Source organism: Agelaius phoeniceus, chromosome 4 (assembly GCF_051311805.1).
Source record: "Agelaius phoeniceus isolate bAgePho1 chromosome 4, bAgePho1.hap1, whole genome shotgun sequence".
NCBI classification, from domain to species: Eukaryota; Metazoa; Chordata; class Aves; order Passeriformes; family Icteridae; genus Agelaius; species Agelaius phoeniceus.
Window position 1 is genome coordinate 17,151,865 of NC_135268.1, and position 25,528 is coordinate 17,177,392.

Sequence of the window (25,528 nt, forward strand, 5' to 3'; positions counted from 1 at the left end):
GAAAACAAAGTTAATTTCTCTTCTGCCTCCTTGGTAACATATTATAAAGTCAGAACCTAGCAGGATGATGGGGCAAACACAATAGAGGCAAACACAAATCTGCATCAGAATGGAGGAGAGCTAGTGCTCACTAGCACTTTAAGAAAATTAAAAATTCAGTTTCTTCATCTTCCTTCCTTCCCCTTTAGCTAAGGCAAAAGAACCGAACCTCCTCCCCTAAAGCCACATTAGAGGTGTGACTTATTATTATTATTTTTAATAGTGGTGGCAATTTACACACCTCTTCACCCTCCCTGTTCCATACTCCATTCCTTTTGTTTTGCTCTTAGAAGAAACAGGATCCAGGCCCTTTTTTCCCCTAAAATCCTGAATGACAGCTTTCATCTGGTCCCATTGCCATAACTGAGGACAGAGGCAGCAGAGGCTGTATCTCCACAGAAACCTGAGGAATAAGAGACTGGAAGGAAGTGTCTCAGGAGGGACACATGCTCCAGCAAACCCTGAGAGGTCATTTGTGGCATTTTCAGAGGGATGAGAAACATTGTGTCAGGGTCTTCCTCCCAGACTCTGTGTACGCAGTACACCTAATTATTCAGCAAGTCTTGATCATAGTTAAGGATAATCCCAACAGGTATCTCTAAACCAAAAAATAAAACTAAGGAGAAGCAGCAGATTCAGCCAAGCAAGCATCAGTTCAGCTAAGTGTGCCAATTTTTAAGAGGCATCAAATTCAGACCTTGCCCTCCTTAATTAAAAGCTTTGCCTTGCCAAGGGAGAAATCTGACAGCCATTAACTACCCTGCTCCAGAAATAATTCTGCACACAACAGACTAGGGAACAGCAGCAGTGAGCTACTTTAACCCATCTCAAGCAGGTATTTCCCCCTGGCACTCAAAGTGCAAGGCTGCGTTCCCCCTCCCAGCAATAAGTCTCTACTTTCTCCTCTCATGTCCCTCCACCTCCACTCCTTCCCAGATGTTCTCCACAGGGCTGTGTTGGTACAGATGTTCCTGCAGCCAGAACAAAGCCCCTGTGCTGCCCTGATCAGCCTGGAAGATAACACAGCAGGGAGAGGACAAGTGCCTGTGATCTGGTTCAGCACAAGGGAACTGTGGGCTGGCACAACACAAGGAGCAGGAGCAGCCCATGCACCCCACCACAGAGCACAGCTCCATCAGCTCCCTGCTTCCAGGCTGGAAGAGTGTCACAGTGTCACAGGAGGGCCCCCCTTCCTCACCTCCACCCTGGGTCCCCACGCTGTTGTGCCCACGTGAGCGTACTGAGGGCACTGAGCTTGCCAAGTGCCCAAAAGCAGTTTTCTGTGACTTTAGTTCTCTTGATTGACACACCACAGGCCCCTGTGCCTGTGCAGAGCCTCCTGGTCAGGTCAGGCATCAGCATGGTGCTATCATGTCACACCCATGTGCCTGCCAGATGCCACACTCCCCTCCTGTGCAGGGACACTGGGAGATTCCCTCTTTGAGACTGCTGATAGTTTTCTGCCTCCTCTCACTGTTTACAACCTGTTCCTATCCAGGCTGCCTAACAGAAAAATCTCACTTGGGTTCAGGTGTAGCTTTGTAGCTGGCAGACACACCACAGAATGCCAGTTCTCATGCTTTCCAAGCTTATCTTCACAAGCTAAACGGTGAGGATGGAATAAGGTGTCAAGGTAGAAAATCCATTCATGCCTCTGGCACTGTGGAAATTGAGATGTATCCACAGCACTGACTTCCCAACAAAGAGCACTACCTTACTTTACATATTTGAGGATTTACCACTAATCCATTCCTCAAACCTTGCACAACACTGAAACAAATCACACAACAATCAGCAGAGGAATGAAGGGATAGATGCCATCCCATGCACGGATCATACCCTACAGATCTCCAGTAACTGGTTCTGCACAAAACAGTTAAACACAGAGACCATGCTGTCAAGCAGAGCCAGAGCTTCAAGATGTACCTTGCACACAAACCATGTGTCATACACAATCTGAGTTTCCAATTTTGCTTTGTCAAGAGAAAACACATGTCTAAGCCTTCTGGGAAACACAAACCTTCATACCTGCTCGAGTCCATAGATTGTTGTAAGTGGTGACTCATGCATGAATTCCCACTACCCATTAATCTCAAAGTATAAGCACTTATGTGACAATAATGGTGTTTTAATGTCCAGGCAAAAATGGGAAAAAATGGTTAGCAGAATTTGGGAGTGACTGTCACAAAATGAAGATGAAGATCATGTTTGGAGGACAGCAAGAACAAGAAAGGGACAGGAAAAAAGAAGTCAGAAGTTATAGAGCACAGCTCTCCAAGCCAAATGGTAGTTTTCCCACTCAGCTCTGTGCAGCATCCCTCAAAACAATCTGTGTCTGACCAAACACAAACCCCTCCTACATTTACACACCCAGCCAAAAATGTACATTTTAGTTAGAAATCTTTTGAAAGTTTTCTTCTGTCTTGCATAACTCATTGAAGTAAACACAGAATATGGACAGAGTCCCCAGCTGCACCAGCAGAGGTTTAGGTTGGATGTTAGGAAGAATTCCTTCAACAGAAAGGATGATATGGGAGCTGATGGAGTCACCATCCCTGAAGGTGTTTAAGGAAAGACTGGATGTGGAGTGCCATGCTCTGGTTGACATGGTTGTGTCTGGTCAAAGATTGGATTCAATGATCTCAGAGGTCTTTCCCAACCTAAGTGATTCTGTGATTCTGTGAAGTGACAGGATATTTACAAACATCTGGTTTTAAATGTGACATGAATGGTCCAGATGAGAATGTTCTCAAACTCAGTAGTTGTTTTCAATACTAAAGCAAAATGAGTTAGAACACGTAATCTGGCATTACAGTAAGAGCCCAACTGTTGCTCAGTCTGATATCCTGAAAGAGAGGTGTTTCAGGAATCTTCATTTTCAGTATTTTGGAATACTGAATGCAAGCAACCAACCCAGACATATGCACACAACTAGCAGTAGAAATACATTACTATTTTATTATTCCTCTTGTACTTAACATGAAATTGCTGAGATTTTTTTTTAATTTTAAATTTTTCCAGAGCTCCTTTGTTCAAGCTGCTGCTGTGTAAATACATACATTATGGGTATTGCATCTGTCATTCACATGATTTCCAAGTTAATACTAACACAGCAAAGGGAAATATTTAACATCAAGATATGCACTGTGCATTGCAGATCCAAGACAAATGCAATTTCCATCCACAGCAAAACAATCTTGCAACAACCTCATTTCCATCATGGTTCTGTGTATCCTTGCCAGTCTACAGACAGCTGCAGAGTTTGTGAAATGGCTAACACTCATGGACTTCCCACACTTAAACCAGGGAAGTCCACCCTTGCCTGCAGTGCATTTCTGCAGCTGTACACCCTCACAAACAGCTGGAGACTAGTGATGACACATCCAAGCACAGCTCATCTTAGTCCCTGCAAGTATTCCCTGATAATAAACTTGCATGAGTGAAATTAAGCACAGAGTTATCAAAAGAGGCTTGGCCCTTGAAGAGGAGACTGGACAGAGAATAGGTGGCACCTTAAGAAAAGAAGTGAGGCAGTGGGTAACAGGTAAGCAAACTGTGTTTGCAGAACAGCTGGCAGTAGAATTTCACATACAATCAAACAGTGCTATCAAAGTTCAAAATGAGAGGATTATAACCTGCTGTCTAAACTCAGAATCTTTTTAAAAGGCAACAATTGTGAGAGACACTATAAACAATATTATTTTCTGAAGAAACTGATAAATTGAAATAATAATGTCAAAATACTACTACTAATACTAGCAGTATTACTCCTGCTGTGAGTCAGAATGGTTTTCAAGCACAGATAATGCAAATAAATCATTTACGTTAGCCTGCAACGCTTCATACAAAATCACAGATCTGCACAGTTGAGTAAACAACAAATTAACAGAGGGATAGTGGGTACCAACATTCCCAGATGATACCAGGCCCAGCAGCCTGAGACGCATACTAAGACTACCTCTGTGTAGTGCTAAAACATTTGCACAAGTGCAGCATTCATCCCTGTGAAAGGGAGAACTGCTAATTAATGCTTACATCCAGATAAACTGCAGAGGAAGAATCTGACATGTGCAAACAGCCACTTTTGCTTATTTAAGCCGATGAGTCACATAATTAATTGCCACACTTTGCATTGCTCAGATAAGGTGTAAAGGTACAAACAAGGAAGAACCTACCAGGACTTTCCACCCGCTTGTAGTGGTAGGGATTGATGCAAACCTCCTTCTGCTTTGACCCAAAGGGGAACTCGCAGCATTCCAGAGGTTTCAGTTCGTGGTGGCTCTGCAGGTCGGGCCAGCGCCACACTCTGCAGTAGATGACGTGCGGGAGCCCCTTCCGGTGCGACACCTGGAGCCGGCCGTCCAGGGAACGAGGGATTGTGACACAGTTGCTGGGCTGGCCAGGACAGCTTAGTGCTTTCTCCAGCTCCTCCATAGCACCTTTTTTCTTCTTCAGTTTTTTCACTAATGCGTCAACAGCTTTCTCTGCCCACTTCTCTTCTTCATCCCCTTGCTTCCAGCCCAACAGCCTCTTCACTGCTGGGCTGGTGAAGGAGAATAAACTTGTTACATTCATGGTGACCCTGCCGTGGTGATACCACAGAACCAAGCAGGAACAACTGCCCTGTTCTTCCACCACCACCAGGGTACAGCAGATTGAGTCAGCAGTCAAAAGCAGCCTGGATCAAACAGTTCTGGTCCTTTCTCCTTTTCGATCCTCCAGTCCCAGGAAGGCAGCGCTGACATCCCCCCGTGATGGTCACAACCTTCTCATTATTCTAAATCCTTCTGGTTGACAACCTAAAGGAGAGTATCAGAAAGAAGGAAAAAAAGGATTTTACCTTTAGCAGTTAAAAATATCCCCTACCTCAACCCAGAAGAGTGGTGTGATCAAAAAAACAACTAACAACAAAACAACAACAAATGCTGACAACCTCCAGGACTGGACACAAGGCACATCTGATGAAAATTTAAGCAGCAGGACCTCCTGCTGAACCCAGTACGTCCCTATATTAGAAATGTAAAATCTAGCCTAAAACAGTCCCTTAGTTTAAATTTTTCACTATTAAGTGTGAGGGGTGCTACAATCTGCCTGTCAGCTGTTGCAACCTTAAGCAGCAAAACATCCCAAGGAAACAGTGCAGGATCACTAGTGCTTTTTTTATTATTTATTTTAGAGAGCAGCTGGAAGCAATATTCTTCAACAGCAATGTGCTGCCCAGCTCTCTCTAAAACTGCCAGGCATGAAGTTCAAAAATCACTGCACTAGACCTGAGCATAACTCAAATCTGAAAAAAACCCAAAAACAAACCAGTTCAGTTTCACCTACTTGAGGAACAAATTAAAAAAAAAAAAAAAAAAAGTGAAACTAGAAAGATCTTGTCCTTCACTCACTCACATGAGAAAGAAAACTGCAAAACTGCATCTGCCCACCCCACCCAAGAGCCCTCAGAGCTCCTGAGCAGCCCATAAGGGAAAGCTATCATGAACCTCACTGATTATCCACTGACCCTTCGTACTGCAATGTCTGCCTGATATACTCAAGGACTCATGAAGGGGTGGGAAGGACAAGGAAGTCGTAAGAGGATTTTAGACAGCACAGTTGTCCTCAAGCTGGGAGACAAGGAATGGGACTGAAGAGATGGGTCAAGAGGGGGAGGAATGCCACATCTGCAGGAGTCCCAACAGTGTTTTGTCCTTGTCCAGGATGGAAGCAGGCAAAAGGCTCTGGCAAGGGAAACAGAAGAGACCCAGGACTGGCAGGGGGTGGAAAATGAGACAAAGAGCACCACACCACTGATTTTCAAATAGACAGACAAGACAGGAAACATATCCTGGACTGGATACCAACAGGTTGCAGAGGAAGGGGGAAGGGGAAAAGGATATGAATGTTTTTGTTGCCATCAGAACAACACAAAAAACACCCAACCAACCAGCAATCTATGGACACAGAGAATAGAAGGTGTCAGCACACCCACGTCAGACAGGAATTCACAGCTATACCAAGATTGTAGACCTGAAAACTGCAAATGCTATGGCACACTTACCCTCTTGACTGTCATACACTGCAATGGTTTCATAGTATTCCACTACATTTGAAGAATTTTAAGCTGAAAACCATCTACTTTATTCAAATTAACTTGTCACTAGAACAGTTACCTAACTGCAGAGGTTCAGTTTTACTAGGCTGACTGCAGAAACTACATTTATGGGAATAATGATTATGGACTAAGACACAGGCCACATCTACCTACACTTCAAACTGGTACATTTCTTTTATGCTAAGAAGTGGATTTGAAATAATAATGTCCATGCAAGGAAAGATTTGCATGAGCCTGGGGCAAACTTAAGAATTTGTTTTGTTACGTGGGCATGTGCTATACTGTTAAATGAACTGAAACTCCATTACTGTCACTGACTGTACTCCAGGTATACTTTATCCTTACATGCACTGTAAAGTGCTCCATTAAAATGCTGTGCTAATTTAAGAACTGAATTACCAGAACCCCAGTGCATGTGCTTTAAATGTTTGTAACTGAGTTGTTCCCAATTCATATATAGTCTGTATCTCAATCAATATTCTATGTATCTTTTTTTCTGCACTTTTCAAACAAAAGATACAATTTCCACACACAAAAGTTACAAGTTCCAGTAGTTTATCAAGTAAAGCACTTCCATTTGAATTAAACAGAAGAGATTTAAAAGGCTTGAGTTGAAGCTCTAATAAAGGAGGAAGTACAAAGTCTACATTTTGACCCGAGCTTCATTCAACATCAATAATGTTTGCAGATGTGGTTCTACCCAGGCCTGACCCATTTTTCACCCAGCTACTTGCTGTGAAAGAGGAAAAGTCCTGTCTGTTAAGACTGTGTGCTCATATCAGTGCCTGAAAATCCAGCCCTAACACGGGCTACTACACGGGCTCTGCACAGACTAAGGTGACGCTCGGATGCAGCCCCAAGCAGTCAGACCAAAGGAACAGATTCTCTGCAGTCTTTGGATCAAATCCTGCAGCACACACATATTCCACTCCCACAATCATGCACTCCAAAACAAGTTTCACCCTCACCATCAAAGCTACGGTGGCATCTCTGTGGCAACAGCTGCTGGGAGCAGGAGGAACAGCATTAGGCACAGTGCTTGGAGGTGAGCTTGGGAATAACGCAGCTCAGCAGGACCCAGCTGGGCACCAGCCTCCAGCCAGGGATTCCTGCTCAAGTCCTGCCTCCAAAACAAAGCCAAAGCACACCCCAAGCCCTGAACAAGCAGCAAGATAAGGGAAGGGGGACAAAACTCACAGGCTGCTGTACACTACTTTCTCTAAGCTCCAAAACCAATATTAACCTAAAAAAACCCAAAAAACAAACAAACAGACAAAGAAAAAAAACAACAACAAAACCAAACAAATAAAACCCAAACCACAATGTATGTGGAGATTTTTGTTTCCAAGAAGCAGAGAGCTTGTTTGCAGGGCTGAGCCCTTGCCAGTACATTCCATTTCCCTTTCTGCCACTCTTGGTTTCTGCACTGCATCATTTCCTGTATTACTTCTGCACAAAGTGGTCTTATCAGCTGGAAGTGCAAAATAAAGATTAAACCACGAGTCAGCAGATGACACAGTCTGTGTGTTTGTTCCCCAAATCCACGTGCCCTTCTGGGAAAGTGGGAGTTAGTATTTCCAGCAGTAAAGTGACCACCAGCCCTGGAAGGGTCTGTTTATTCACGAGGTAGGGATGAAACAGAAACCTGGGCCAAACAACAGAACACTCTCCAAAAGGCATCTGGCATCAGTTTAAAGGAAATTGAGTTGTTACCCACTAATCAGACACTCTCTACACTTCCAAACCCATGCACTTTTTACTATGTGTTCTGTCTGCTGATGCATGTGTTAGAAACAACAAACTCCTTTCAAATCCTGATGTTGTTTTATTTGTCTTCCTTCACTGCTGTTGTCTTTTTTTGTAATTTTTGGATTAACACACAAACCTGTATGCAGCCTATAAAAAAATAAGTAAGCATTATATTTTTATATATATCTGTCCAGCCAGCCTTGTATTTAAACAAACATATTTAGGCAAAATGCCTAAGAGTGAAGTCCTATTTTTCTAGCCCTCAAAGAAAAGATAGTTACTCCATCAGCAACATGAAGCAGACATTAAAATATTCAATGAGAGTGCTTTCAAATTCCCACAGGAGATCCCATAGGAAACTGTCCCACTTTGCATAAATGACTGTTTTTGATGGGTGGAGAAAGGGTTTGGACAATTAGATGATCCTCTCCCAGAGGGGTGGATGGGGGAGGAAAACAACTTCTAGCCCAAGTTTCAGGCAAACAAGAAATTACTCTAACTCTTCTACCAATTTCATTATTTGTATTACAGGCTCAGTGATGCAGGTAAAAAGGATCCTATTAAATATTTTTAATATATGCTTAGCACAGTTAGACATAAAAATGGGCAGGAACCACAGTGAGAATAATTGTTAATAGTGAAAACTGTCTAGTCTATGACTGCATTTTAAAAATCCAATTTATCTTAGTCAACATACCTCTTCCCAGCATCCATTACTTAGTAACACTATAAAGAAATAATAAGCAGAGAGATTTTAATTTGCTTCTTTAAAAATATTTAGTCATTCACCCTCTCTGAGAGACACATATTTCCAGCAACTCATGTAATCAGTACAATATTTAGACCTTTTTTAAAAAAGAAACAAACCCAAACAGATTTTGGCATAGAAGGCAGGGAGCTGCCTCTTTATTCCAGCAGGAATAAATACAGTTTCCATGTATTACTAAAAGGCATGAAGTCTAAGCAGCTGCAATGCTAGAATGTGTAACAACATACTGCGCACTAACTTAATCTAGCTCCCTATTCTTGGAGCAAGTAGCAAAAAGTTTCAATTTCTTTCTTCAAGCAATGTCATTTGTGAAACAGAAGAGTCCGGAGTCTTCTGCTGAATTAGCCTTCTTTTAGTCAACAAATTCTTTCTTTGCACCTTCTTATGGCAGAAGATCAGATCTTGCTCAGCTTGGAAAAATGCACTAAATCTAGTAGAAACCTCAGTAACATTACAACACACATGCAAAAAGAAAGCACATTTCACATCAGAGTGCTGTAGAACTCATTAGAGAGCTGACAACCTGACTTGGCTTCCTTTGTAGCTTTGGAAAACGACAAGAAGAAAAAGGAAAAAAATTAACTCTTTTATGTTCTCTTGGCATGGTACAAAGAATTCAAAAAAACACTGAAATATGCGATCCTGTGTTCTGATATACAACATATCATTCAAGGAAAGAGGAACACACTGGTGTTGAAAACACCTCATCATACCTAACAGAGTAGGCAGAGTTTTTCCTGACCTGGACCCAGCAAGGGCCAGGATGGGAGGTTTTTCCTGATCTGGACCCAGCAAGAGCCAGGAGGATGGGTATCTGCAGCCTGTCCTGTGAAGTAACCTCTGTTACAGCCCAAAATACCCACTCTGTCAGAACTCCTCTTGAGCCATCCCTCGAGCTATTTGGCCGAGGCACTGCCCTTCCAAGAAAATCTCCCATGTATCACAGTACAGCCCTCAGGGAAAATCCTGCCAGATACCCACAAACACCCTTTAGTTCAGCAGGCGGGGGGAGAGCAAAATGAAACTGCAGGGGCAACGTAGGATTTACCAGTGGAGGGCAAGAGGCAACAAAAACCCAAAAAGCCCATTGCCCTGTTAGTCCAGAGCATGAAGGGATAACCTTACATTATCAGAATCTGACAGCCTCTTCCCAGTGCTCCCCAAAGTTCAAACCAAGAACACATTGTTGGGCCAGTTTCTACAGTGAGCCACAGCTTTTCTTCCACACACCTCCCCACTTGGCTTCTGGCAGACAAGGTACTGCTCCTTGCCCTTGAAGTCTCAACTATCATGATTGCAGGAGTAAGACAACAGCAAATTCCTGCAGGTTTTCTGGATTTGAAGGTACTAGATTTGTCAGATTTGCCAGATTTACGGTGACTTTGCTATTGCTTCCCCAGAAAAAATACCCACTTTCTATAGACATGAGACACCGAATCTTGTGTTCCAATGTAACTAAAATAGCACAGAAGTCTTTCTAAGCAAGTATATCATTGTGAGAAAAGAACATGGCAAAGGTTCTTTCCCAGTTCTAACAGACATACATCAGCAATTAGATCTGCCCTTGTCCTGGTTTAGAACAGTTCTTCCCAATATCTTTGCAACTGTTTTGACCTACTGAAAACCATACTCATGAAAACAAACATAAACACCATATCCTTCATATGTTTTATCTCCACCATGTTTACAAAAAACACTAACATTATTCAGCCTCTTAAGTGATCACCAGATCCTCAAATCCTGCCTTTTTCACCAGAGATGAGAAACACACCGCTGAGTTTTACTCATTCTTGCATTCAGGTGCATGTGAGATTCCACAAAGTCACAAAACACCAGCTCTTCCTTTACCTCCTGCTGGTCTCCTTGCCGTGCTTATTTTATATATATTTTATATCGCCAAGACTACAGGAAAGAACTAAAACCAAGTTTGCCAAGATGGTTGTTCAGGAAGCTGGGTAAGCCTGGTGCACAGCAGGGCTAGTACAAGTAGGATAGATCAAAACATCCACCCAGGTGTGCACAAATCCCTTCTGGTGTCGGCGAGCAGCCGGACTGAATCGGATGTGCTTTCAAAGATTATCTCTAAAACCGCAGCCTAGTACTTTAACCAAGGTCAGGAAGGAACTGCAACTTGATGATTCAGTCAAAACTCTGGCACAAATGGGATTGCAAAATATGAACTTCACTAAAATAACCTATATGATGAATACAAGGCTGTGAATCACAAAACTTGCCAGAATAGTGTTCATAAGGTGGGTTTTTTTCCCCTAAATGCTATGCAGGAAGAGACTCTTCATTCTTCACTGTCTCCAAGCTAAAGGTCTCTTAAAGAAATCCTCAAACTATGACAAGACCTTCAAAAGAAAAACATATCCAAAGAAACAGTTGGCAAGAGACATTATGAATTACCAGCCATCACAGTGGGTATTTCACTGTGCATCTTTGGGGCAGGTTCATCCATTTCATTTGTGCTGTGTTGTACTTAAACTCCACACATTGTCCCACCAAGACACTAAGAGCACTCAGGACTACAGAAGCAGCCAAGGATCTCAGTCAGCATTGTTAGATGACACAGACCAAATCCTGAAAAATGCAGGAGAACCTCTAAGACCAGTCTGCAGCACTGGCCATGGCTTTGTGAACACCCACCTATCAAAGTAAGTTAGAAGACCTTTTCTTAAAGGTGAAAAATCTGGGGAAAACTGATTTTGTTTTCCCCCCTTTCATCATAAAACTCCTGTGTAACTCCCTTTTTCCACAAAGACCATTCCCTTTCCTGACTTTTTGAACTGTCTTTAGAAAACAGGTGTTGTTTACAACAATAACAAACACACATCTGTGTGGGTGTGTTAATACACACAAAGGCAGGATAACTGAAACCTCTTCCTATATTTAGATCTGTCTGGTCAGCTCTAATTGCATAATTTAATCAAAACCCTCTCCAAGGGAAACACATCCATATTCATCACAGGCATCAAAGGAAACATCTTTACAAACTATATCCTTTTACAAACCAACACATGGTCCCACATCACTTGTCCAATTGTTGAATTCCTCCTTTGGGAAGGGCACGGAATTTTATTTCTTTTTATCAGCTGAAAAAAGCATTTCCCTCCAATTCATCAGCACAGGGCGGGAGGAACTTCCTTCACAGGTGAGATGCAGAAAATTTACTGACATGTCACTTTCAGGGGTTTTTTTAGGCAGTTAAAACATACATCTGCAGCACAAAGGAAAACCTTTAAAACAGAAAAAAAGAGAAAAATGCCCATCACCACTCAGGCATCAAAATTTTTGACTGAAGCTTATAAAATGCAAGATGTGTTTTGTCTTCAGAGAACAGGACAGTCTAGCACAGACTGCATGAATTTAAAAAGGGGTTTGTGAGCCCCAGCCAGAGCAGTGCTCCAACAGGGTATATTTTAAGGAGGGGAACCCCACCAAATGCACTCCAGTTATGGTCAGCTGAGGCAATCCACTGCTCCTACAAATGATTCATTTCACCAAGAGCCTGCACCAATACAGTTACATCAGCTGCATTAAACCACTTCTAAAGACTGTGACCCAGACCTCATTTATCAGAGATTAAGTAAAGATGTTAAATTACATCTCAAGATCCCCAGCTTTAAAGCAGAATCCTTCACCAAATCAAAAGATGAGAAAAACTGAGAAGAAAAATTACTTATTCACCAATAACAGAGTTATTGGCTCAAATCTCAGCAAAACAGAACAAACTGATGAAAATTAAACCAAAAAAGCAATGCTGTTAAATTAAATAAATCTTTCCACAAATTAGTCCTCCATCCACCATTTATGCACCTTAAATAAGAATAGTCAGTTTGCCAACCCTGAAGACATTTCAGTGCATTTCATGAGATTGCATGCTTTCTTTACTTTTTTAAAGGTTTCCTCCAGCTTTCCTCATTTTAAACGATTCTTCCAGCTTTCCTGGTTTTTGCCTTATCTGTAAAAATTAAAGAGCTATTTTTTTGCCTTTAAACAACCTTTAAAACACTGTACCTTCTTCATGTCTTTAAAATGTCCATGGTGAATTTCATCAAGTGCCCTGCAATTCACAACTACCATTCTAGACAGAGAAAGTGTTTAAAGATGACAAAGCTTTCCAAACCAAGTTTATACAACTCAGACACAAACACCAATATTTGCCAGACTTCCACCATCCAATCAAACATTATTTAATTACAGCATGACACAAGTGGCCCACTGAAAACTGGGACTGGACTCCAGAAGACACAAAGTCCAGTGTGCTCCAGGTCCTCAGGACACTGAGGAGCACAACTCCATCAGCAAATACTCCCTGATAGTTCCTAGGTATTTATCAAGCCATCCTAAGTCACAGACCCTTTATAAATGGAAGATCACAGTGTTTATAGATGCCCCTTCAGCTTCCACACAAGACAATTAAACTCTTTAAAGTTTATGACTTACAGGCGAGTACAAATCAGGGATCCTCTTGAGACCAAGTCAAGGACACTCTGGGTTAAAAAAATTCAAAATACACCCACAAACACACAGAAAGGGTTGATTGCAGCCTTTACCAGCAGTTGAGGTACAACTCTGAGTGTGTCTACACCAAAGATAGACCCAGAAGTCACAGACACACCTTTCCCCTCCCAAAAGGGCAAAACAAGGGTGCAGACATTCAGGAGGAGTCAGAAAGATCCAAAAAACTGTGGGATGAGGCAAAAGCAGCTGTCACAGCCCTGTGCCAGAACATCTGCAGAATCTCACGTCAAACTGTTTTCTCATATTCCTGAGATCAAGGCTTTGGAGCATTCTGTACAAAGGCTTCAACCCACAGATAGGAGCTGATAGTTAATGCAGCAGTCAGGAACAGCATAGCCTGAAAGGAAGTGGGAGATATCCTCCTACACTGCTTACTGGGAATACAGAGGTTTTACAACAGGAGAAAAGGGCTGTAATCTGTCTGACTCCCTGGTTATCTGTAAGCTTTTCATGACTTTTGGAAGAGGAACCAAGCCACATAAAGAATTACTCAGTACTCTTCCCTTATCTGCAAGCTTTTCTTCTTAACAGAGCCTGTATGATTCTGCATATGGCAATAAGACAACCTATTAATCACCCCAGTGTAATTTTTTGAGACCAGTTTGAAGTTTCAAAAGTCAGGTTTTGCAAAGCTGCAAGTCTCTTACAGCTGAGACACCAAAACACAGCATTTTCCAAACACCCCATGCTCTGCAAGGTCAGCAGCAGGCTAGCTTACAACAGCCACAACGCTTCCAAATTTTCCACTGCTGCCTGCTACTGAACAAACAGTCACAGCTGGCCTGGTACTGAGGATGGACAGAGGAACTCCAAGTTCCAAAGTCGCTTGCCAAGACTACTTACTTCTAGGCTACAAGCTACTGCAAGGAAAGAACACACAAAGATTTCAGACTCCTTGGCTTTTAGCTATTCCATAGATGTCTTTAATCCAGGGGCTGAAACCAGCACTCCCCAGCTCCCACTTTAAGAAGCCTTTAGGCTCAAACAACCCTGACTTCTGGCTGGCCTGGAAGATTGAGAGTCCTCATGTCCCAAATCAGTGAAAGCAAGAAAGTAGGCAAAGGTGTGACAGAAAACATCAGGAATATCAGACTTGAGCCAAAGCAGCCTGTCACCAGCACTGCCACTTGTCAACTGCTCCCTGCTCCCAAACCACAGGAGATGTGTTGGGTCTGACCATGAGCAAGAGTCATTCCTGATAAACTGGTGGGGAGAAGGGCAAAGGGAACAGCTATCCAGTCAAATGCAGTAAACAGCCCTGGAGCATTTATGCCGATGCTTTCTACAAAGAAGCCTAGCCAAGCCAGAGATAAATATGAGAAAGATGTTACAGTCAGATTCCCATGTTCTGGAGACTTCCCCAGCACAGCAGAAGGCTACAAGGGAATTCAGTGAGTACCTCGTTCCAGCACTGGGAAAAGTAGTAGCTCCTGCTACTAGGGAAATACCTACAGTTTGTATATTAAATCTGTAGATAGTCTAATTCCTTAAAGTTAAGAAATATACTACAAAGATGCAAGGAACAAAAATGAGTAAGGCCTTTTAAACACATTTATCATATAGCACCAAAACAAATGCTTTCCAAATTTCTTTTGAGAAAAGTGGATCGAAAGCCAAAAATTTGAAAGTGATTTATGCAGTGGTGCAGAACCCAGGAAAGCTGCAAACACTGCACTGGCTCACAGCACAGATCAGCTTCAGGTGTCCCAACTGTCATCACTGGTAGTGATTTCTGGTAACACCAATCTGCCTTTACAGAAGGGTTTTTAGTGGATTTAGTATTTGCCTTTTCTCTGATTTCTTGATAATGCTGCTAACTGTACCCAGTTTGCCAATTGTTTCAAGTTATTTCATCCTCTAAAGAGGAAAATAAAGTTTCTACTACCAAGAAGTTAAACTTGGACATTCCTTTCCTCCTGAGGGAAAACACTTGTCCTGTCTCACACAGGACATGCACTAGATGTGTTCTGCTCATGCAGTTGCATTAAACTAGAAAAACATCTCTAAGACAGCTTGCAGTTTACACTAGCAAAACAACACTTGCCCAGGAAAGCTTGCTGAAGTGTTGCTCTCCATGGGTCCTCCCTCACCCCCCATAAAAGATAGTGCACCATTCATCACTGTCCTTTTCCTGCCAATACAGCTACACGGGGGCTCTGTGGCTGACGTCACTGCTGGCAGCCAAGTCTCTCTAATCACCAACATAAGTATCTGGGAAAAAAACCCTGTAAATTAGACCTTTCCTTGGCAAGCACTTTAAGGAAGTCTTCATCTGGGAGTGCTACAGCACTGCCTGTGACTGGCTACCTCCAGCAGCTGCCTTGGGCCAGCAAGGTCACAGGTCCACAAGCCAATGAGCAGCCCCAAGGGCTCGCTCCCACCCAGAGAGAAAAGGTTTCCGTCGACTCCCTTGTGCCAGCCTTGATACTGCAACACAACTTCCCCTCTACCTGCCAGTCAGTTCACCCTCCTAACCTGGCAGAACCAATATAAACCAAAAAACACCTTCTGCAGGATCAGCTCAGAGCACCAAAGTCACCCAGGCAGCCTACACAAAGAAATTCATGCCGGGGACTGAGAGAAACCCAGCTCATAAGAGTTCTTTCCATCTCAGGGAGCTGCCACCCTCAAATTTTAAGTGATATCCAGGTCAAAGATGAGCTCAAACTCAGACACAAGTACCTCAGCTGATTTGCAAAACCTGCTCTCATCCCCACAGCAAGGAGCCCTGCCTTGGCTGATTCTGAACAACCAAATACTCCAGCAAGCAATTCAACCCCCCTCTACTGCCACTGCCTTCTGCTCTAGTAACTACAGCAAAACTGGGGAAAAAAGAGCAATTTCATATCCATCTATCCAAAAACACCACACACACTAGAGCCTTCTGCTCTAGTAACTACAGAGCAAACTTGGGGAAAAAAAGAGCAATTTCATATCCATCTATCCAAAAATACCACACACTGCAGAGTTCTAACCCAAGAGCATTTATAAAATATTTTCCACATGAAATATAATACAACACATTACAGAAACTATAATTGCATTAGCCTAAGTTTTAAGCTAATAAAGACAAAGACTTTTCCTTTGGCTACTACATCCAAGAGAAAGCACTTAACACTGACACTAGCTAGCATGGATAATAAAGGGCCTGTTATTAAATATGTCAGACTGTAAAACCAGCAGCAGGCAAAAATGCAGAACAGGAAACTGCAACAGTCAAGATGGCAACCTATATGTAAGTCAGCTTTTCCAAGACATTCAGCAAGGTCAAAATTCACATTTTTCAGATTAGTATACTTCATCACTGCATTCACCAGGTAATTAGCAGAACTAAGATGATGACATAACCGAGGAATGTTCATTCTATCGATCTATCTATCTATCCATCCATCTATCCATCCATCCATCTATCTTCTTGGTGATAAAAAGAAAAAGAAGTGTCTGACAAGAGCAAAGAGCAAGAGACTGTGTGAAGGGAGATGAAATTCTGGTCTTGAATGTTGGAGACTCATGGTAAGACCTCAGTAAAGCCACTCAAGTTGGGTCTCTGTCCCTCCCATCTCCCTCTTCCCTCCCTGTACAGGGAAGCAAGCACATGCTTTAGATGTGTTTGGGATTCCTGGAATACTACCACACATTTGAAATTAACCAGTGTAATGGCATTATGCATGTAGCAATCCCTAAAGCCATCATGTACATGTTGGCAGGTCTTTTGAAGTTGAAATAAATTTCAAATCTACTTTATTCACTGTTGGGACAAAACGATAGAGCAGTTCTCACACACCTGGAAAAACAGAAGTCATCCAGATATGGTCCTGGGCAACCTCTTTGGCCATGAGTGAGCAGGGGGCTGGACCAGATGAGCTCCAGAGGTCCCTTCCAATTTCAACCATACTGTGATTCTGTGAAACTCCCAAAACAACCATCAGCCAATTAATTTGGTCACACTTCAGAAAAGCAACTGGTTCAAGAAAACTGGGTAGAACTCCACTTGCCTTGGCACAACTACACCATCACATCAAGGGCTACTACACTGAGGTAGGGACTGAGCTCTGTGCACAGGCAGACACACAAGAAAGCTGCTTTCTCCCTGATTTTGACCACTTCAGAGAATTCAGAAGCCTTCTGAATTGCCTCACTCTTCCTCCCTTCATGCTTGTACCCTTGAAGTTTGGCTTCATGTATGGCCCTGTTCAATTACAACACAAATCCTCATCACTGTCACCTTGCTTCACATACAGCCCTGGTAAGAAGCCACTTTTCCACCCCATTTTTCACTGCTTGTGAGCTACTGGAAGATTCTGATCTACAGAGGTTCCCATCCCATGCTCATCACTATAGCACCAGATACCTTAAGCAACCATGATTAAGCCCTGCCATGTTCACATCCTGTTTGCCTGCCAGCCCATCTGCAAAGGCAGGATGGATTATTTTATTACACCTGGAAGTAAGCCAACAGAAAAAAAAAATCATCTTGTAGTTTGTAGTTTTACTAACCTAAATAAAGCCCTTCCTAGATTAAAATTCCTAGATTAAAAAAATCCAAACCTACCTTCCCCAAGGTATATTTCAGCCCAGAAACCATAAAAATATGTCAAATTTCACACCAGAGCATTTAGGTACCAAAAGAAACAGGACAGTGTTTTATTGATGAGCCAGTTTTAGTAACTTCTCAGGACCTGGGAGCAGAATCTCCACTCCTAAGCAGGTGCTAGTGTGTGGCCTAACTTGAAAGTAAATTTCTTGCTTCATGTAAGACAGCTTGGAAAACCTTGGAAAAAAGACAACTGGCCAACAGTGAGCAAGGGTGTTCTGCCAACTATTCTGTCCTACCAAACCACTAGCAGAGTTTGTTTTACAACATCTTGGGAGGGCTGGAAAGAAAAGGACAAGGAGTTAAAAAACAACAGAGAACAAAAAAAAAAACCCAACCCATATATTTTTTGCTGTTCTTCAGGATATAATTCTGGATAAATCACAGGAACACCCCAGAGATTTAAACCATCAACTGAAAGAGTAGGAGATATCAGTTCCACATCACCTTCCATGCTCACTCTTACACATATTACCATGTTTATCTTGGCAAAATTTTGGGAGCCCTCTCTCCCCTGCCACAAAAATACGTCCAGTTACAAGCTACATATTTTTCCCTCAACAGATCAGTTGAATCAAAGTCTTTACAAAGTAATATGTGTGTAAGACAACAAGGGAACTTGATTAATTCCTCCCACATCAATATTCAAACGAAACCTAACAGATACAAAGGTGAAATACACTGGCAGAATGTAGTCAAATACACAGCTCATTAACAGCATCTGACCAAACAGCAGATGTTTCCTCCTCCTATCACCCTTAGGAACACATTTAAGGGGAAGCCACAATTTGTTGCAACATGATTCTCCAGTTATTTACTTCATCTTTAATTGAAACTGATTTCAAGCATTTAAACAGCATTTAAGTATTTATATATAAATAGTTATTACATACACAGACCTCGATAAATTTACAGTCTCTTCTCAACTATATATAGGTGTAGCCTACCTTTATCTGATCCAAACAATTTAACTTTCAACAGCAGTGATATTGTTTTAGGTATTCATTTGTGCACACACATATACAGCATGCCTATCCACTTGAAGGATCCTATATACACACCATTGTAAGACTAAAAATATCTTGAAGAGTCTCATGCCCTGGTTTCAACATGCTACATTCAGACAGAATGCTGATATTATTTTCAATGCCTTAAATTGCTTGAAATCACAAGTCTGAAATTATTTACAAGAAAAATATCTCAGTAATTTAATCTTTCATGTCAACACAGAAGAACGAGATACCAGTTTGCAGTGTTGGAACAAAGTGAGAAAGAAAACCAAGTAGAGGTATCATCAGCTGTGGTCACTGCATGCACCAATCAATCTGAACATACAAGATTCTCTGAACTCATGGGAAACTTCTCAAGCTGCTACAGAAGTGTCAAGTGTGTGCACATATGCCTTTTTTGCTTTCATCTACTTAGATATGCCCTTAAACATGTACATCAGTCTTGCCACTTCTGGAGAAGAAACTCTGTAATGCTGCAAACCCTGAAATCCAAGTTCTACTCAGGGATGAAATCTGTACTGAGCTGAAATCTATATTTTCACCTTCCCCTCAAACAAGATCCAAGTACTGAAGGAAGCAAGTCCATCAGTCAAAACTGGAGGGCAGATGAGATTCTTACACCCCTGCTGGTGAAAAACACAAGGAAACAGTGAAAACTCTCATGATTCTGTCTATAATCACTTCAGCACTACAAAAAATTTTAATGGGTATCTTATTTTCAAGTTACCCAATATTGGATTGATAGCCCATAGATCACTTTGATGTGGATTGGCATTTTAGTAGTTTTAATGACAAAAACATGCAACAAGTGATATACTTCTGAATACCATTAAGTGCTATAATTCAGACTGTCTACACTGGCTTAGACAGTCTCATCTGCTGCCATGTTGGGAAGAGTGTTCCCTTTATAAGTACAGAAATATGAAATAACGCTTCAGAAATCACTGGTGAACCACATTAATCATTTGCTTACATGCCAACACAACATAATAGTTGGGTTTGGATGATACTGCTTTGAACAGTGCCTAAATATAATGACTTATATAAAGACATGTTTAAAAATAATTTGTTTTTCTCCTTGTACTCTAGACTTTGCCTGTGCATGCTGGAAAAAGGATGAGGGAAGAACCAAATGGGAGAGACTGGTGACATCTGTTCTAATATCACTTCCCGAGTGGATAACACATATTGAAATAAAAGTGACGTGGTCCAGAACAATTACAGAATTATGTTAGAACAACCAAATTGTGCAAGTGTCCAGAACAGCTCTACTGGTCAGCTTCCCTACACTGGAAAGTCTAGAGACAGGAAGAAAAAAGCTTCAACTCTTGATCTACACTCAGCTTCTACAGTCTCCCAAGACAGCAGTCACCAGGAGAGTACAACTGAGGCAAGCAATCCCTGCTTGCAGAAAACCCTTTGGGATCTAATGATGGCACTACAGCCCCACAACCCTTCCACCAGAGCAATCCCACTGCCACAGCTCCCGACACATCCTTCCACCTTTCCCAAAATAAAAAAATAACACCAATGGACCCATCCCCACAGCTCGACGGAGTTTGGAGTTTCATTCATGGAACACTTGACCTCACAGTCTAATCAGGAGGACTGTGCTCAACCTTTGTTCCCATTAAACTGGGAGGAACTTCCAGCGCCAGCACATGCAGGTGACAAATGGATGCAGGGAAAGAATCCTGTATGATCTGGGGTCATTCTAGAACATGACTTCATTCCTTGAAATCAGCACACTTTATGAAACGTCTGCCTTCTCCATCCCGTTAAAAACCACGTGGGGCATTTCCCACTCAAATACACAGCAACCCGAAAAGCTTCTGTAATGCAAATTACCATTTGTCTGAGGAGAAGGATAGGGATCTTTGTGGCAGCCATTAGCCAAGGGTGTCCTCACCCCTGAACCCACCCTCTGTAAAGCCCTCCACAGAAGGCCCAATCAAACATTTTCTCTGGTTATTTCAAATCTTGAAGAGTAGCAACATTCTAATGGAAATAGTTATACCTCAGACTGCGGGGATGCAACACTAAAACTTTAAAAATATCAATTTACAATAACTTTCTTCCCACTCCGAGCAAAACCCTCCATTCTAATATAAAATTTCTCTGTGCTGTTCTACAGCTTGAGAATTGCAAGATGCCTGTGTAGATGAGCCTGTAAGTCACCAGCATTTCAAACCTCGCTTGCCAAGCTGGGGTTTGTATTTTAAACTCGAATTTTCCACTCAGTACATTTCAAAGGAAAACTTCTAGGAACTGCATATCATCTTTTAATTATTAGGACTGGTATGCATTCAGTTTTTTACTATGCACAGAAGAAAGGCCAGTGGAATAACATTAGTCTGCTCTTACTACAGGGAAAAACAGTGAGTTTTTATGGACAGAACAGATCTTTCCCCACTCTGAAAGCAAAACTGAGTGAGTTTGTCATGAAAACCTAAACCAGAAATTAAAAAAATAACCAGAAACAAAACCAACAAAAAACAAAAGCCCCACACACCGGTAAGATCACTTCATCAACCATAAAGCAATTTGTGCAATCTGACTTTCATTTTCACAGATTTTATGGCTCACTCTCCTATATTGTAGTTTCTTCATCTGCACTGACACAGCAGAAGACAGCTCCACATCCACATTTTAAAAGCCACAGCACTCCAAAGTGAGCTTTAATTCTTTTATCTGCCACTCGAAATGCACCTTAGCTAAAGCACATACTCTTGAGGTGCAGCTGAACCTGGAGACTAATAAATCTCTTACCACTTATTTTGACCTTTTATTTTGTTTGCTCCACTTGCATGCCTCAAAATTATTTTTTTTACTTGTATTTATGACTAAAAATAAGGTATGTTTCTTTCTGGGCTGGGAGAACCTCAGGAGATTAAAAACTCACACCGTTTAAGGTATGAGGAGCTGGTTTAAACACTAACAAATGCAAAACTCTCAAATCCCCAAGCAGCACAGACTAGCAGAAAGAAGAAAAAAAAAGTTGTTTTTGCAGGACTTTTCCCCAAACACATCAGAGTGATTTTAGCAGCAGAAACAGCAAGACCTAAGATGCTGAGTACTTAGCAAACATTTTACTACCTGTGGCATGCTGTTTTCTAGGGCTGTTAGAGGAAAACACGAATCTGAAGCCTCAGTTGTCTTCACTAAGAAAAGTGACCTATGCCAACTCATATTCAAAATTATAGTCTCTGCTCTAGAAGTTTGGCCATATAGCTCAAGAAATGACTAAAATGCTCTGTCTTATACAAGAGCTCAGATCTTCAGGAATGTTTCAACAGGCAAGTAGAAACTTCAGTAGGATAGAAATACTAGGGGGCAAAAATCCAAACAATTGGCTTGTTTGCCAGTTGTTCCTTTGCTATCTGATAGCACAGTCTGCAGGTAAAGTCTAGCTGATCCTTTAAAAAAAGGATGTATAAATTTCAGAGATTCACTCAACCACTTCCCCACTCATCCATCCCATAGCTGCACGTGCCTTCATCTATTTCAGCTCCTAAAGACTGCAAGGAAGAGGTTGAGAGTCAACCTAAACTGGTTCAGCTTTTACTCTTCACAGGGCCACCAACTTTAATTCCAACTACTCTTTGCATAACTTAAATAATACACACGGTGCTCTCTTTATCTGATTCTTCAAGCAGCTGTAGCTGAAGCACAATGGGACATGTCACAGACACTTGCTTCGCTGCCCTCATAATATGCTTTAATTATGATGACTGAACTAACAGGCTCACATCATAGACTTTTACAGGTTGACCCTGTGTCATCCTGATGTATCATTTTGCACCAGTTCAGTGCTGTAAATCAATTTAAGATCTCCAGCAGGTTGAAAAGGCTGGTAATGATGCTTTCTCTGCAGTCTCTGGGGACTCCACATTATACACAACTTACATTATTTATAAAGCTGAGATGATGCCTCCATTAGGCCTGTAAGACTACTCAAATGATATTTTACGCACACAGCTTGGGCTGCACAGAGCAGAATACTGGCAATATATAATAACCAGTGCATTCATGCTTTAATATAAAAAAAAAACCCAAACCAAAACAGTCTTAACCCCTTCATTTTTAAAATTTAAATCTTTATAGCAAGCAAACAAAATCATGGTTACATCTGAATAATTTCCCAGTACTAAGAAACACATGTAGCACTTTTATTAACCTTTGTATTGTTTTTCTTCATGTTCAACTCTTTACTTCTGTTTTCAAACTACAGAGGAAAAGCAAACACCAAACTCATCAGTTTTCAAATATTTGATTTGATAGTTACTATTTATATGAAAACAGAAAGATCTCCATCTGTTTACTCAGTCACTTCTCTTAAATGTATCAGATTGTCACATCTTCAAGGGTACACAAAAAAGCAAGTTGAACAGAACAGAGTAGGAAAAAATGTATTTGATTACATACCCAATGGTAATGGGGTCAAAACAGATGCAAGGACAAATCCCTACCCTTAGGGTAACCTGATCATGCCTTGAACTGATCATTTCTCATAGCTGTGGAAGCCTTCTGGATCACCCAAATCAAGGGAAATTTCTCTCAAGTGCCTACTTACAGTCTGAAGTAAATTGCAAGACTTCAGCCCTAAGACCACAGCAAGGACTCCAAAAAGGGCCAGAATGCTCTCATTTTCATACTGATGTTCTTCCAGTCACAACAGAGAAGTGAGCACTCAAAACCTGCACTACGATCCACTGAGAACCTTGAAAAAGCTTCACAGCACTGCTCTCTGGTTTAAGGGGGAAATTAAGTATTAATCAGCTGCAACTAAAAAACTCAGATCCCATAATTCAGCCAAGTCATTACTCACAAGTAAAAGAAAAAAATAAGCCAAACTTAGGTTCCCTCACATGATTTGTTCCTATTGTTTAACATGACAAGCTGCATGCAGTCAGCCACATGAAGAATTACAGACACACACCTGCAAAGAAAAGTGTTCTCCATGGGCTGGGTAAGCTACAGTTTTAATTCTTACTCCTCAATGCTGCTTAAAAATACATATAACTATCGTAAGAAAAAATTTTAAACAAGTTTTCTTTTTCTGACTTCCCCTCTGTGTGCAAAACAGATTCAAACTATCAGCTATGACAGCTCTTTCCTAAGAAGCATGTTAGTTTTAAGGTGCAGTATCTTTGAACACTGACATCCATTAAACACTGACATGTTTCAGGCAATGAGCTTTTCCATTTGCCTAGATCTGAAATACACATCTACTTTTACTCCTCCCCATCTGGCTCTAACAATACTGTTTTTATTAACCTCTGTTGAAAATACTTCCCCAAATAAAACTATAGACATGCAGTGAGCATCATGTTATCCTAAAATACATCAAAATAACGATTAATTTTCAGAATAAGCTGTTGTTATCCAGATACTGTAAAAGCAAACTGTAAGGTCGGACCACGTACCTTTTTCAGATTGATCTACTAACAAAAGAGCAATCACAGCAACCCTGCTCGGTCAGAACTCGCTCTGACTTCAGTTTATATTAAAAAAAAAAAAAAAAAAAAAAAAAAAAGTCAGCATTTGGCCCAGATCGTTTCGAACGCATGACTGAATATTTCCACGCCAGTAAATTTTAATAAGCTTTAAAGATCTATATTCAGGATAAGGTTATTTGGCTGTACGAGTATATGAAGCAACTATACCGAAGAGGGGGAAAATCTCAAGTATCCAAACCCTCTAACAGGGAAGAGAAAAAAAAAAAGTGAACTTTCCTTGACCTCTAAGCACAGATTTGTCATTAAAGAAGAAAGAAGGGGAGGGGAGGAAAAAAAAAACCAGGAGGGGAAGGGGCTGCGGAAAGAAAGGAAGGGGGAAAAAAGAAGAAAGCAGATAAATTAGAGGGAGAGGGACGCGGCCGGGCCGAGGCGGGAGGCGAAGGGCTGTTCCCGCACACACAAAGGCGGCCCCTGCCCGGCCGCCGGGGCTCCGCCGCGTCCCCGCGGGCCACGCTGGGGCCGGGGCCGGGGAGGAGCCGCAGGACGGCGGCTTCCCGGCAGGGAAGGGCTCTCCGCCCGCCGGGCCCGGCGCGGCACCTACCCACCAAGTTGGAGCCGGGAGCGGTGCCCGCCGGGCCGCCGCAGGGACGCCATCATGCCGGGAGGAGAGCGGGAGCGCAGCGCTGCCCGGAGCCGCTCCCGCCGCCGGGGACCGCCGGGCAGCGCGGGCAAGGAGCGGCGAGGAGGAGGAGGAGGAGGAGGAGGAGGAGGAGAGGATGCGCGGGCACAGCCGCCCGGCCCCGCGGGCAGTGAGCGGGGAGAGGCGCGGGGGACGCGAAGTTGTTACCGGCTGGCGGGCGGTGACGGGCGGCCAGCAGGCAGCTCCTCCACGTCGGGATCGGGATCGGGATCGGGATCGGGATGGATGTGGCCCGGCTGGCGTCAGGCGGCCGGAGCCGCCCCGCGCCGCTCACCGGCACACTCTCACACACACACACACACACTCACACACACACACACACGCACCGGCCCGGCCAGGGATCCTCCCCAAATTCCCGCCCCCGCCGCCGCGCCGCCGGATCCCGCTGGGAGCGCTGCGCCCGCCGCCGGAGAGCGGCCCCGGCACGGCACAGCCCAGCCCGGCACGGCACGGCCGCTGTGTGCCCTAAGCCGCAGCCCGACCCCCGCCCCGGGTGTGAGCCCCCTCCGACACCCTCACTGCGGCTCAAAAGGCGTTCCTGCCCCGCCGGAGAGGCTGGGGAGCTCCGGCAGCGGAGCTGC

The 25,528-nt window shown here is 42.7% G+C and overlaps 1 protein-coding gene across 4 annotated transcripts in view; it reads right to left on the reverse strand.

Moving 5' to 3' along the window:
- SMAD1 (SMAD family member 1) overlaps positions 1-25,314 on the reverse strand; it is a 43,618-nt gene extending 18,304 nt beyond the window's left edge. Inside the window, exons 1-2 of one of the 4 annotated variants that reach the window (XM_077176979.1) lie at positions 25,095-25,314; positions 4,215-4,838 (exon numbers count right to left, since the gene is read on the reverse strand). In XM_077176979.1, coding sequence (XP_077033094.1) covers positions 4,215-4,614 — 400 coding nt within the window. In that variant the 5' untranslated portion in view covers positions 4,615-4,838; positions 25,095-25,314. Of the gene's footprint in view, positions 1-4,214; positions 4,839-24,214; positions 24,230-24,848; positions 24,976-25,094 lie in introns of those variants that run through there. The other 3 variants (XM_077176980.1, XM_077176981.1, XM_077176982.1) reach the window with 3 other exon arrangements.
- Positions 25,315-25,528: the final 214 nt, after the last annotated feature.